The 14,750-nt window shown below is 35.1% G+C and overlaps 1 protein-coding gene across 1 annotated transcript in view; it reads left to right on the top strand.

The window, feature by feature from the left end:
• The window catches only part of ZNF148 (zinc finger protein 148), a 31,476-nt gene extending 17,850 nt beyond the window's left edge, over window positions 1-13,626 (top strand). The window contains exons 4-8 of the mRNA XM_010291274.1: window positions 674-799; window positions 3,834-3,957; window positions 4,622-4,705; window positions 10,634-10,752; window positions 11,093-13,626. Of these exons, the coding sequence (XP_010289576.1) occupies window positions 674-799; window positions 3,834-3,957; window positions 4,622-4,705; window positions 10,634-10,752; window positions 11,093-12,685 (2,046 nt within the window). The 3' untranslated portion in view covers window positions 12,686-13,626. The remainder of the gene's footprint in view (window positions 1-673; window positions 800-3,833; window positions 3,958-4,621; window positions 4,706-10,633; window positions 10,753-11,092) is intronic.
• Window positions 13,627-14,750: the final 1,124 nt, after the last annotated feature.

The following is a 14,750-nucleotide window of genomic DNA, read 5'->3' as shown; positions in this document are numbered from 1 at the left end:
CCTTTGTGAAAACAGAGCATCTGTCTGTAATGCAGCACATCATCACTGTTACTCTTCAAACATAAAGGATAATTACCAGGACTTTAAAAGTAGATAGCCTTATATACGAAGAATAATCTTTAGAAAGGTAGCATTGTTAAAACACTACCCTGTTAGCTGTAGATCAGGTGATTCAGGCATTAGAAAAATGTTAGAGTATCATGCTCTTTATTAAAGTTTACATTAGATTATTTTTTGGAAAAAAAACTTCACTAGCACTATTGTTTTCATAAAAAATACTTCTGTCTTAAATATATAATAAACTATTCTGTTAAATCTTGCATTGACAACACATGGACTAAAGTAAAATAGGTATGAAAAACTGAATGGTTTTACAGATGGAAGTGATTTTAATATAAGAACTGATCTCAAAATCAACACAGGTCAGGAGGAAAAAAGGCTTTGGGAGATGAATGAAAGGATACATCAAAATGTCACTGTAGAAATTAACTATGCCCTTTTTACTTAAGATACTTATTATTCCTTTCACTTAAATTTCTGAAAGAATGAAGCCACAAGATAATTCCCTTAGAAAAAGGTTTTCTGTTTCAGCAGTTTGTCATCTTCTAAAATTGAAAAATTGCTTTTCTGTAGTGAGAACCTTACCTGAAACTGGCACTTGGTATCTTAACAGATCAGTGTAAAGCAAGAAATTACCTTTACTGATGCATCTGAACAACAGAAACGAGACAAAAAACAAATACGAGAGCCAGTAGATTTGCAGAAAAAGAAGAAAAGAAAACAGCGTTCACCAGCAAAAGTAAGACGTTGATTTGGCAAAACCAAGATTAAAAGAACCTGAAGATTTGGTTGACTATGACTAATTTCATTAGCATTTGAAGTAGTTAGGCTGGAAATTGTTTGTTTGCTCAGTAAAGATGCAGTTCTGAAGTTCACCAGAGACCCAAAACAAAACCTGATATAACAGTGTTTTTCTTTGAACTCTTTTTAGCAACATGAACCCTTGACATATTTTAGCATCTGTCTCTCCAGGCAGTTCTCTCTCCAAATATTTTTTTTTAAATTATGAGTCAGTAGCTTTGTAGACAATTTATAAATCATTACTCTGTATCTATCTAATAATAGTTGTGCTTTTCTGTGAGCCTGATAATTTTATATGCTTCATGCATAATAGTGAAAAGTTTTTAAAAAGAAATCTAAAATGGTAGTTTTGAAAATTCTAAACAGTTTATTAATATATATAAAAATAATTTGCCAGTAGGGAATATTCCTGTGGTCATAATCATCTTCATATATGTATTTATAGCAAAAGATTCTTGCCATAGCTGCTGGTTTGTTACTTCAAAATTTGTTTTGTAGATCCATTCATGAAGAGTATGTATCCCTGTATGTCTGAAAACAATTTTCTTCTATTGAGACGCACTTCAGATAAAACCAGAATCATTTCACCTCATGAGGTAGCAGTGTTATATCTTCTAGTAATTCCCCAAATCAGTATTAATCTTCAGACTTAAAATAGAACATATACAGGCTGTTCTGATAGGCAAAAATCCGTTCTATATGATCACGCAGCAGCATTAAAATAAGTCTACTCTGAAATCAACCCAGACTGTGTATACATTGAAGGAAAACTCACCGTAACACCAGGAAAAACTCCAAAACCTCCTTTTTGTTGGCCTGGGACTGAGACCCCTCAGTCTTCCTTGAAGCACTATCAAATTAGGTTGCACCTGTTGTATCCTCAGAAAATTGAGAAATTGTTTCAGATTGGGTGTGGAAGCAAGTTCCAAATCCTGTGCATCCAGATACTTCTCCCTTTGATAAAAAAAGGAGATCTAGGTTGAGTACCTCCACAGATCACTTCCATGGAAACATGGCAAGGTAGGAGAGGCATGTGTCCCTCTTTGTATAGACGTGTACTTGCATGCTTCCTTTTTATCTCCCAGTCTGTCAGTGTTAGTCTTTTGAGATGACAAAAGATTGAACAATGATCAGGCGAATTGTTAAAACAGGTTCTTTTTCAGAGTCTCTCTTTCCATTTTTTCAAAGTTGTCAGAATAGAAAGGCAGAAAGAAGCTGAAGGACTGACATAGGTGACAGCTTACTGCAGTTTAAGTTAGTATTCCCAGAGTAATGGGATTGATTTTCCATCCAAATGGCAGCTGGGACTTTTACAAATGGAAGTCAATATATTGAAACATTTTAAATTTAATTTTATATTAATATAGTCATCATATAAATAAGAACTCAATAGCTTTTATGAATCCTGTCTACTTTTCCCTCTTCCACGCACACAAACACATGTGCACACACATACATGCACGCACATGCATAAGCTTTTTTGTTGCTTTTATGAGAAAAACCGCACTGACAAAGTTAACTTTCTTCATTTAAGAGATGGTACAATGAATGGATGCAGTAGAAGAGCCCAGATTTAGGATAACTGTGAAATTAATTGTATTTTCTGCACAATTATTTTAAAATTTCAATATAGTATATGAAAAAACATTTCATAACATGCATTTAAATTTCTTTTAAATAACCAGTCAGTGTTTCATTAGCTGTATGTTGTTACAGAACAGAGTTTTTATACTTGTCTGTATCTGTGACTTACTGGAGCTGTAACATACCACTCTTACAAACGTATGAATGTGCTTGTCCTTCAGAGTGAATGCACAAGGATTTCTTAGCTTGAGACTTTCACTCTTGCTGAGTTTTGATGCAGCAGAATTAAAAATTGTTTAAGTAGATCCTACAGTATTTGCTAATATTGCAGAGATACTATTTAAGTTATTGACTCTCTCTCATCACTGTCATTATCATAAACCCTAAAACATCATAGCTTATCAAATTGCAGCTGTGTTTCCCCAGCAGACTATTTTTTTGTTAATAACAAGGGACTAAACTGTTGTACTTAAGGTTACTTAAGCTCTTCTTTATAGTTATGTTTCTAGTTAACTAAGACTTTTGGAAATGTAATTTGTTTACTGGTTTTCTTACTCTCTTGCCAGAGATAGTAGAGACTTTGGGGTTTGTTTTTTTTCTTTTTGACAAATTAGAGAAAACCTATGATGAGCTTTATTGAATAAGGTAGATATGGTGCAATTTTTTTCATTTAAGTTTTTTCAGTTTTATATGAAAATAGCGGCTTGCTTTGACAGCAAAGCAATTGAGTGTGGCAAGTTGAATTTGTCAAAGAGATGCTTTAATATGTATATTGAGTGAGCAATATTTTATTGCGTGAAAAACTTGAAAGGGGAAGAGAATACTATTTTCTTGTTTGTTTGGCTTTGGGGTTTTGGTTTTTAAAATACAATTTCATCTCTAAGACAATTGATATTATGTAGATTTAGGTAATTTGTATGACTATCCTGGATAAGTTTTAAAGACTTTTAGCAAACATTAACAATCGTGATTTGCAAAAAGAATATATATAACTTTTCACTTTTGCTTCAAAATATGATTATCCATGGTTCAGTGCCCAGAGGTGGTTTGGTTACTGTGCGTCCTTTCCAACAAACGGACAAAGTAAACAGTAGCATATAAAGTTACTTAGCTGTGAATAGGGGAGCTCTAAGCTGATATTCCATGAGCTGCTTTTGTCTCCGTCCTGTTGAAATACCTCTTAATAACACAAGGAGACACAAGTTGGATTGGACTGTAATTGGAAATGTATATGAAAAGCCTAATACATAGCTTTGCAGAAATCAACATTGTTTTACCTGAAATATTTAAATTTTCTGTATCAAAAAAAATAATGTTTTTTTTTTTTGTAGTTAATAAGACATCTTTAGAGGGTAGTGTGAGAACAAATTTTACTCTTTTTAAAATAGATCCTTACAATAAATGAGGATGGATCACTTGGTCTGAAAACCCACAAATCTCATGTTTGTGAGCATTGCAATGCTGCCTTTAGAACCAACTACCATTTACAGAGACATGTCTTCATTCATACAGGTACTGCTTGACTTCAGTATTTTCTTTTCTACTATATAAAGAGTTGTTTACTTATGTTAAAAAATGTTTTCAGCTCTACGCGAATTTCATTTTTAAGAGTGTAGCTAACTTGGCATCTAAGTTTAGAGATTCCATGCACCAAAGTGTCAAAAGAATACCAGAAAAAAAAAATCAACATATGTTTAACAAACTGAAGACCTAACTGTTTACAAGGTTTCTTTTCTTTCTTTATCAGAAAGTAATGGGTTGACTTGTAGCCTAAGTGCCAAAATTGACCCCTTTGTAAAATGTGCTCCGGCTGCTTATTTGCCTGATGAGGTATCTCTCTGGTTCGGAGAAGTGAAAAAGGTACTTACCGTTATAATAGCTTGCCAGTATCCTGAATGCAGTCTTATGCCAGCATCGCGATTGATCTTGTTCATGAGGAAATTACAGCCGTTTCAGATCACTCTTCCGTGCTAGTCTTAATGTGACTCTGGGGATCATGGAAAGAATTCTGCAGTTCATATACTTAGTAAGGCTAATGGTTTTTGGTATTAGAATATTTTTGGAATTCGCTCAGATGCTGGTTTTTTAATAGACATTTTAATATTCCTCAAAAGTAGTTATCAGAAACAACAGTGTGTAGTTATTAACTTACGGATGTGGAATTATATTGTTCAAGGTGAAAAACCATTTCAGTGCAGTCAGTGCGACATGCGTTTCATACAGAAGTACCTGCTACAGAGGCATGAGAAGATTCATACTGGTGAGTATAGTGCCTTGAGTATCTTTACTGGCGTGCTTAAAAACTGTTTCCCCACTCAGGCAAGGTTTCTGGTAATAAGTATGCAGCCTAAACCCTGTTGTAGTTTGTTTTAACTTAACAGATGTTATAAAACTTTAAAAAATAAACTAGTTTTGTGCTTTCAACTTGCTCCACTTTTCTTTGGCTGTAAAGTGAGTATAAACTCTAGTAAGCAAATCTGAAAGTAGTATTCTATAAATAGCCCCAGAATAGCAAATCTTGAAGTTTGTGCATTCATAAAAGTCAAAGTTTGTTAAGCAGTTCTTTTGTTGTATCAAGTCAATTCAGACAGTGGGGACTTCCAAATTACATTTCAGTAGATTTATTTATGTATTTATTTATATTTATTTTGGAATTTGATGGAAAAGTGCCGGGACTAAAATGGCCAAAATGCCTAACCCTAAAGGTATTAGTATCAGCTTTACATTTAACTTTTGGTGTTTTTTTTGAAAGGTTTAATTCAGAACTATTCTAAAAATAAGAGCCTTCGTTTAAAAAATATGCAATATAGGTCAAATAAGGCCTGAAGTTTTAAGAGAAAGAGAGTTAAAGTTTATATATGTTTATTTTTTTATCTTCTTGCACTGCACAGAATCACATTCTTTAATAGGTTTGGCTTCATTGGGTTTTTGGCATTTTGGTGCATGGCCTTTCAATCCCTTTTTAAATATTTTGTTATATGGTCCCTTTGGACTAGATGCCAATTTCTCAGCCTCTTTTTCAGAAAAGCAGAGCTGGTGAATGTGCACAGTGTTTCTTGGCTGTAGCATTTAAATGGATATGAAAGTTACTAACATGCAGTGCAGTGTGTGCATGTGTAAGAGTTGAGAGGGAGAAAAAACTGCAAAATGAATTTTCAGAGCAGTGTAGAGGGAGTTACATGCAGAAATGCCCTGCTGTTTATGGGATTTTAGTATCCTAGGTTGCCACGAGTACAGACTAAGTAGGTTTCCTTCAGCCAGTCACCCACAGAAGAATCCTCCATTCTTCTGTCCAGTGTCTTTGTTCTGCTCCTAGGCTTTCCTCTGGCTCTGAATTGGTGAACCATGCTGCCTTTGCTTTGTGTAGATATTATTCTTGAAAAGAATGCTTATTCACTCTCTTCCATCTATCTGCTCAATCTGTACCCCCGCCTCAAGGCAAACATTTAAGTGCAGTCTTCCCATTTTTCAGAAGAAATTTTTTTTTTTAAGTGAGGATTATTGTGGCTTTGAAAAAGAGAGTCTGGGCAATACAGTTAATTAACACCTGACTGCAAATATTTTATAAATGGATGTAATTGTCTTTTAAAATTCAACTTCTAGCTCTAATGAGAATTCTGTGTTGATTGTAAGCTTTGGAGGGAGGGTGTGGTGGTGGGGGCGTTGCAGGTTTTTTTTTGCCAGCTCTTACACATACTAGTCTTTGTTTAGCAGAGAATAAGCTGCCATTTAACAAATTAACTGTATTGTTATCTGACTTTTTTAGATAACTATGTTTTCCTCCTTTCCTTAGCACCTTGAGGTATAGTTTGGTTGTTCCTCAGAAAATTGAAGATTATGACTGAGTTTAAATTTTTGAATTACGGGTGTTTTTCTAGGTGACAGCTAGTGTGTGGTTAGAAGAAAACATGTAAGACCCAGCTTCCAGGAGTGAAAAAGCTTTTTTGAAATCCATTTACTTAGAAAGTATTTGACTACTGCTTGATTTTTGGCATGGCCCAGTTATAGTGTAGCTAATTGGCATTCTACATACCTGCCTGTGCTTTCAGTTCCATGTGGCAATATTCACTACTGGGCTTTAGCTGTTTGTGTAGTGTTACTCTGTTGTTCAGGAATGCATAATTGAACCCATCCAGAAAAGCTGAATTTTCAGCTTGCTTCTCTCACCAGAAGGTGAGCAGTGGGTCAGTGTGTCACTTTGATGGAAGTAAAGGAAAGGTCTCTTTGTATTATTCATACTATTTTAAGAAATATTCCTTACAAATTCAATACTGTGTTTTTTCTTTTTATTTTCGTTTTTATCTCTCTGCTTTTAGCACCAGCTTTTGTACAGTGTTCAAAACAGTGATGAAGAGCAGCACGTTTATCAAATATTCCCGTTTATTTTAAGCTAATCAAAGACAGTGGTAACACTTGGAAGCCCCATTTTATGCCTGTTACAAGCCCTGAATTTATAGGTGCTCCAACTAATTCCAGTGTGATTCGAATTCAGTTCTCTGAACCACTTCTTCAAATGAAATGTTATGAGAGAGTTAGGAAGCAATCAATGAACAGCCTTATTCTGTGTAAATAATTAAATAGTTGCATCTAAAAGCAGACGTTGCATTAATACAAAATTCACTTACCAGAAATAATTGTATGTAGAGGAGAGCAGCTGTGCTAGAACCCCGCTGCTAAACTTGTCGCTAATGGTACAGAAAATCGCCATTTCAGTTGTAAGAGAGGGAAGAGTCATTGGTACAAAAATATTTTCATATTTTGAGTTTACTAGGCTCACGAAGATGCTGAATTTTTTTTTTTCCAAATATGTCTGCTTTCTTTTTGCTTAGGGATGTTACATCTTTAGATGTACACCTTACCCACTCATGTATTCATATGTCCTAATTCTGTAACCCACCCTACTTTCCATTTTAAACACAAAAAATGAGATTACATTTTAAAAAAATAAAGCAACATTGGGGCTAACAATTCAAGCACCTTATTATTCAGTCATGCTGCTTTTTTATTGCCGCCTTTGGTATCTTATAATTTGCGTTTTGTCTGTTTAGATTTTAAAATACCTAGGGGTTTATAATTGTTACAGCCTTTCTCCACACAGTATTTGTACCACACTTTATAAACAGTTCTGTTGCTCAGTTTTAATAGATTTCCAACGTAAACACAAAACACAGTCTGTTATCATAAGTAATGCTTAAAATTATTTATTGTATTTTTAAATTTTGACCTTTTTTTTTCTACATGTGATTCTTTCCAAATCACCAAGACATTTCAGAAAAATATGTCCTGGATTCTCCCTACATTAGCAAAAGGTTGTTATTAATGATCTCCTCCATTTGCGGTAGATCCTGTTTGAAAAGTACAAGAAAATTGCAGAAAGCATCTGAAGTTCCAGGCTTCTGCTAGGAAGAAATTATTATAGGAAGCATATCTTCATATTATTTTTTAATCTTTTTCTAATATTATCTTTCTTGTGAAGATTAGAGCAAGAATTAAGTATGGTATCACTTTCACAAAGTATTTCTTAAACTCATTTCCAGACTATTCTGGAATTTTACTGAAAAATACTGTTTTCTGTGTTGTGCCAAGTAATTCAAGGGCAGTGTCCTCAAACTTTTCTTCCTGTTGAGGCATGGCCAGCGGTGCCTTCATATGTACTCTCAAAGTCTCCAAAATAGCTGGTGGTGGTAGTACTCTACAACTAAAAACCTCAGAAGCCCTGTTTGGCCTTCTTTAAGCCTTGAAAAGGGAATAAGTAGCTGGGAGAGTCTTCTGCCAGCAAATAGCCAGCTTGGGTAGACAAATGTTAAGGAACTTGAAGTGACCATTCACTTACAGGAATGGATATAGGGCTGAAGGTAAATGTATCAATGAAGCGCTCTGCACTCGAGCCTTGCTGGGCTAGCGAGATGGCTCCTTAGAGGGCTCTTCAAAGCTAGAACAGGACTGAGCTGTCTTGCATCTCTGACTTGGTTTGGCTTCTGTAAGGCCCAGGGTAGTTTTCATCCCAAACAGCTGCTCCTTTGGCTAAAAAAGTCTAAGTGTGAAAGCAAACTTCCAGACAACGTAAGGAGAGTTGTTCGAAGGGGTGATTTAAAAGAAACACAAAGTAGGATAGTGGAGCAAAGGGAAAGGAAACAGTAAGTGACAAGGATTAAGTAGTTGTCCTTGGGAATGGAAGTGTTCCTGTGATTAACCTAGAACAACGAGACCTAAACCTCTTGCCTCATCTTCTTTAAAAGTGAAGACAGGGTTTGGAATTTGATTCAGAAAGCCTCAACAGGTTTGATGCAAGTAAAACACCATAGCAGTAAGGGAGCCTAACGAATAAAGAGAACACGAAGAACGAAACTGGAGTTTGAAAGCTGAGAAATAGGCCAGAGGGTAGGATTTGCTTATAGATGGTATGAGAGAATATGATAGATGTTAGAATTTTTAAAGGGTGCTGAAAAAAGCAACATTTTATGGTAATTATTAATAAGCAAGAAATGGTAAAAGTTAGTCTTTGACTAAATGTGAAAGAAGAGTTAGGATGCTGAGGTTGTGAGCCTGTAGCAAAAGAACTGATGGAAGCTGAGAGATCTTAGGAGAGGAGATAATTTGATTTAGGAGAGAATAAATTGGAATAATTTCATCCAAGAAAGGAGTTGGCTGAGAAGCCATATGGAGAGGTAAGTATTAATAATGGGACATAGGGCATAGGCTTACAAAGAGAGGGATTTAGAAATTGCTTGGAATTAAGAAGGTTGAAACTCTAGGCATTAATGATCTGACTAGGAGCAAATGTGTGGGTGATACAGGTATTTTCCATTCTGGTTTCTATAAATACTGGCATCTTATTTTAAGGTACCATATTTCCATTTGTAGAAGGATGTGGCTAAATGGAAATAGCCACATTTTCCATTCTAAATGGAAAATATACGCTCTAACAACATTTTAAATAATAAATTAAAATTTATTAACATTTGGACAATTAATTATTAGTAATAATTTAATAAAATAATTTTAAAAGAATTAAACTACCTCAGAAAAATAGAAATAGTCTGTATATTTCTGGAAACAAAAGATAGATTGTTTATCAATCTATGATTTTGTATCCCAAAAGTCAGTGCAGTACAGTATCCAGAACAAAGAGGATATTGACAGATGCTGCCAAGACAATTCTATGTCAGTTCAAAAGATTTCATAGTAAATATGAAGAGGAAAGTTTACTGTTGTTCAGGATGAGTTCTGTTAAATAATAGTGAACTTTTGTAAAAGCAAAACTAACTTTTCAATGCACTTGGAATTTTTAGATTTTGTCAGAGAAACCTGGAAAATAAAATTATCAGAGGGAAGATGCAAGGCAAAAGTTAAAAGAAATAAAAATAGAGTTACCCCATGTTCTGAAAGGATCATTGCAGGGCTGTTTTGTGGGGAAAAGTAAGAGGAGAACTAAGATGAATTCAGGGCAATGGATACTGTTTGAACAAATATTTCATGAAAGTAAAAAACAATAACCAAAACCAAACCAACCAAACAGAAAAGCCTGTAAGTATGCAAACGCCAGTTCAGCTACAGAGTTTCCTTGTTTTCAGCTTAGTTTTTAAAAGAAAATATTTTAAATTAATTAATGAATTAAAAAAAATAATTGGGATTCCAACCAAAATAGTTGGATTTTTTAAGAGCAGCTATTTCAATTCTACATACAGATAATGGAAAACAATATGCAAAATACAGAGTACCCTACAAAAATGTTAAGTTAAAATCTTGGAAATGCATAATTCTTTTCTAGAAGGGATGGGTTTGTTTTAACGAGTTGGTTAGGTATTTTGAGGTATTTTTATACAATCATCTGCCCTAAAAAATATATTATGTAGGAGCAGTTCAGGAAGGCTATCTTTGCAGTTCTTAATTTGTTAGGTTTAAGACAGATATCTGCATCTACATTAGAAAGAGGGGGTAAGAATTTAGTTTTAAAGGTGGGTGGGTTTTTTTTTTTTGTGTAAAAGCTTAAAATATTTTTGAGGCATCAGCTACTGAGTACTGGGAAAATAGTGATGTGATCAAGCCCTATGTTGTTTTTCAATAGCAACAGGCTAAATCCTCCTCTTTATTACTTCTAATAGAGAAAGTAGTATTTGACCTGGTAATTGTATATAAGAACATTGATTTATTTTTTTAGATTAACATTGCTACGTTTTTTTATCAGGTGAAAAGCCATTTCGTTGTGATGAATGTGGTATGAGGTTTATTCAGAAATATCACATGGAAAGGCACAAAAGAACTCACAGTGGAGAGAAGCCCTACCAGTGTGAATATTGTTTGCAGGTAAGGTAACTTCGTGAAATCTTTTGCAATTGAAAAACAAAACATCAGTCAATTCCCAAGTAGTACAGATAAGTATTTCTCCAGGTGTTGTAGTCATGTGTATACAAATAAACATACAAAAAATGTTTTTTCTGTTAAGGTGGGTTGTCTTGGTGCACAGGTAGAGCAGAGTCACAACTGTCTGTGCTTGATTTTATTGATTATATACTGTTTGACACTTCATTAGAAATCAGTAAACTGGATGAATTGTCAAGTGAATTTGTTAGAAAAAAAAAGTTTCTTTTCTTTCTGCTAATATACTTACTTTTCCTATAATAATAATTTAAAAAACTTTTTGCAGTATTTCTCCAGGACTGATCGTGTGCTGAAACATAAACGTATGTGCCATGAGAACCGCGACAAGAAACCGAACAGAAGTGCCACCAAAGTTGGCTTTTTGCCATCAGAGGAAGATTCTGGTTTCTCTACGCCTATGAAGGACAGCTCCTTGCCAAAGAAGAAAAGGCAGAAAACAGAGAAAACAAAATCGGGGGATAAGGAAAGTACAGATAAATCGGAACAGAAGAAGGACAAAAATGACTATTTGCCTTTGTACTCTTCTAGTACTAAAGTAAAAGATGAATATATGGTAGCGGAATATGCCGTTGAGATGCCACATTCTTCGGTCAGTGGGACGCACTTAGAAGAAGCAAATTCTGGAGAAATACACCCACCTAAGCTTGTTCTCAAAAAAGTTAACAGTAAGAGGAGTCTGAAACAGCCACTTGAGCAAAGTCAAACCATTTCACCTTTATCTACATATGAAGACAACAAGGTTTCAAAGTATGCCTTTGATCTTGTGGATAAGCAAAGTTTACTGGACTCTGAAGGTAATGCTGACATTGATCAAGTTGACACGTTACAGGAAGGGCCCAGTAAACCTGTACACAGCAGCACTAATTATGATGATGCAATGCAGTTTTTAAAGAAAAAGAGGTATCTACAAGCAGCTAGTAATAACAGTAGAGAATATGCCTTGAATGTAAGTACCATAGCAGCTCAACCTTCGGTAACACAAGCAGCTGTGGCTAGTGTCATTGATGAAACTGCTACAGCCTCAATATTAGACACACAGGCACTGAATGTTGAAATTAAAGGTAACCATGACAAAAATGTCATTCCAGATGAGGTACTGCAAACTCTGTTAGACCATTATTCACACAAGGCTAATGGACAACATGAGATATCTTTCAGTGTGGCTGACACTGAGGTGACCTCCAGTATATCAATCAATTCTTCTGAAGTGTCTGAGGTCACCCAATCTGAGACAGTTGGAACAAGCTCTCAAGCTTCCTCATCAGATAAAGCTAGTATGTTACAAGAATATTCAAAGTTTTTACAACAAGCTTTGGACAGAACTAGCCAAAATGATGCCTATTTGAACAACCCGAGCCTTAATTTTGTGACTGATAACCAGACTCTTACAACCCAGCCAGCATTTCCTTCCATGGAGAAGGTCTACACGTCTATACCCGTCAATAGCTTTCGATCGGGAATGAACTCTCCATTAAGAACAACTCCAGACAAGTCTCATTTTGGACTAATGGTTGGTGATTCGCAGCACCCTTTTCCCTTTTCAGGTGATGAGGCAAATCATTCTTCTTCCTCTTCTACACAGGACTTCTTGGATCAAGTAACTTCTCAGAAGAAAGCAGAGGCACAGCCTGTTCATCAAGCATATCAAATTAGCTCCTTTGAGCAGCCCTTTAGAGCTCAGTACCATGGGGCAAGAGCTGGAATATCATCTCAGTTTAGCACTGCCAATGGACAGGTGAACCTTCGGGGACCAGGGACAAGTGCTGATTTCCCAGAATTTCCCTTGGTGAATGTAAATGATAGCAGAGCTGGGATGACTTCTTCACCTGATGCCACAACGGGCCAGACTTTTGGCTAAGAAATCTTTGTAAATAATACTGGCACTTTAGAACACATTTTCAAAAGGGGGTAGCTCTGTATAAGATGGAGTTCTGTACAGCTTTTAAGAGCGCTATGTTAAAACAAAAGTAAGCTGATGTTAGCAAGACCAATAACTGCTTCTTTTTTTTTTTTTATTTGGTTAGTCACCAGTCATTGAACTGCCTGATATTGGTGCCCCTATCAAAGGCAGTTTGTTATTCACTTGTTTGAATCCAGAAAATATTTTACCTTCTATGAAATTTAAAATAAACAAAATCCCCAGGTAAGACTTTCCCCCATGATTGTTTCCTTACTGGTTTCCTTGTATGCTTTGGGAGGACAGTTATTGTCTGATGCTATTCATATTGTCATTTCTAAGCTTGTCAGCATATTCATTGCTCTTCAGCAGGGAATTGACATGTACTAAACACACAGAATAAACATTTTAAGTTTCAAAGTCAAGCAAATATGGCTTTAAAAGATGGCATTTTCTAGAAAGTTAATCTTCCTTCCATTTCTCTCAAAAATAATTTTTGACCATGTGCCCTTTATTTCTGCTTTGCATTACCTTGAGTTGTGTTTGGCGGAAAAATGAATTCTGACAGACTAACTCTACTATTTAAAAGTCTAAGTAATTTAAAATACTTTAAACACTTTTTTAAGCAAAATGCCTAACTGCTAAAGCCTTTACTTCATTCCTGAAGTAATGTGTATTTCTTTGTACAGCTGAATCTAGATGTAACTTTTTAACGACTTTTTCATATGCAGATATCAAGATTTTCAAGTTTTAGTTAAAATACTGTGTAGATGACATTCCCAATTGCATAATGCTTACACAAACTGTGTATTCCAAGATTTAAAAGCTTAATTGTACCTTACCCTACATACTCATAATGATTAACATAGAGCACTTAGTCAACTTGGTAGTTTTTGATTTCTCAAAAAATAAAACCCTTTTTAGATTTTTAGGTTTGATACGGTTGCATCATTTTCATCTCATACAGCTCGAATTATTCTTTTCAATATACTTGAGATTGGGTATTCTTAGCTTCTGTAAAAACTGTTTTAATTCTCTGTCTAGAATTTTGACAATTCAGATCATTAAATTTATTGAAGTATCCCCAAAAGCTGAAGAAGTGGGCATTCGAATTCCCTATCTTTTTAGCGTTTGCTTAGTGAAAGTCATTACAATTTTACCAACAAAAACCACTGAACAATGCTAGCGAACAGGATTTCTTTTTCCAGCGTAGGTGAGTGATCAGAAGTTTTTGTTGCATTTCACAGTATAAATAAACTACAAAGTTTATCCCTGTACCATGAATATGTTTTTTTGAATAGTACTTTGTCTTGAAGTATACAGTATGGTACGATAAGTAGTTCTGTGTGCATTTTTAAGGTGGTAAGATTTGAGTAGCATAACTATTGTGTAGTTTAAGTTAACAAGTTACAGGTTTTTGAACTGTATGTTCATTCTATTGCACCTTCCCTAAAGGGACACTGTCTGGTAGTTTAAGGCAGTTTAAGCCTAATGTAGGCTGATTAACCAGGGAAAATCACACACACATACACACACACGTGTATATATATAGGTATGTATGTATATGTTTTGTTCTGTTTTTTAATAGGTTTACATACATCCTTTTACAGCACTATTGCTAGCTGGTATCTCTCAGATGAAGCCATCAGCTAGGAGAAAAGACTGCGTCTCAAGGGGCTAAAATATATCCTGTCTTTTAAGAAAGGACTTGAGCAGGACATGCAACAGTTCCTACCTCTTCCCAAAGCAGTAGCAATATTCTTCTTAATTTTCATTACTAGAAAACTGATCCCACTCTGTCTCGTTTCCCTTATGGTAGCACTATTACAGCTCTAACTTCACTTGGTACAGTTGAGGGAGAAAGTGCATTTGTTATCCATATCTTGCTTCTTATATTGACAAGAAATACAAATTACATGAACTTCTTATTTAATACTTTTGTGTAAGGAAACAGGTTCTGTTTTGATTCACTGACCCTGTGTGTAATATGGGAAGATGTTTCAGCGTGCTGTGTCGTACCAGTAAT

Source organism: Phaethon lepturus, unplaced genomic scaffold (genome assembly GCF_000687285.1).
Source record: "Phaethon lepturus isolate BGI_N335 unplaced genomic scaffold, ASM68728v1 scaffold14297, whole genome shotgun sequence".
Taxonomy (NCBI): Eukaryota; Metazoa; Chordata; class Aves; order Phaethontiformes; family Phaethontidae; genus Phaethon; species Phaethon lepturus.
This window is presented reverse-complemented; position numbering and strand designations above follow the sequence as displayed.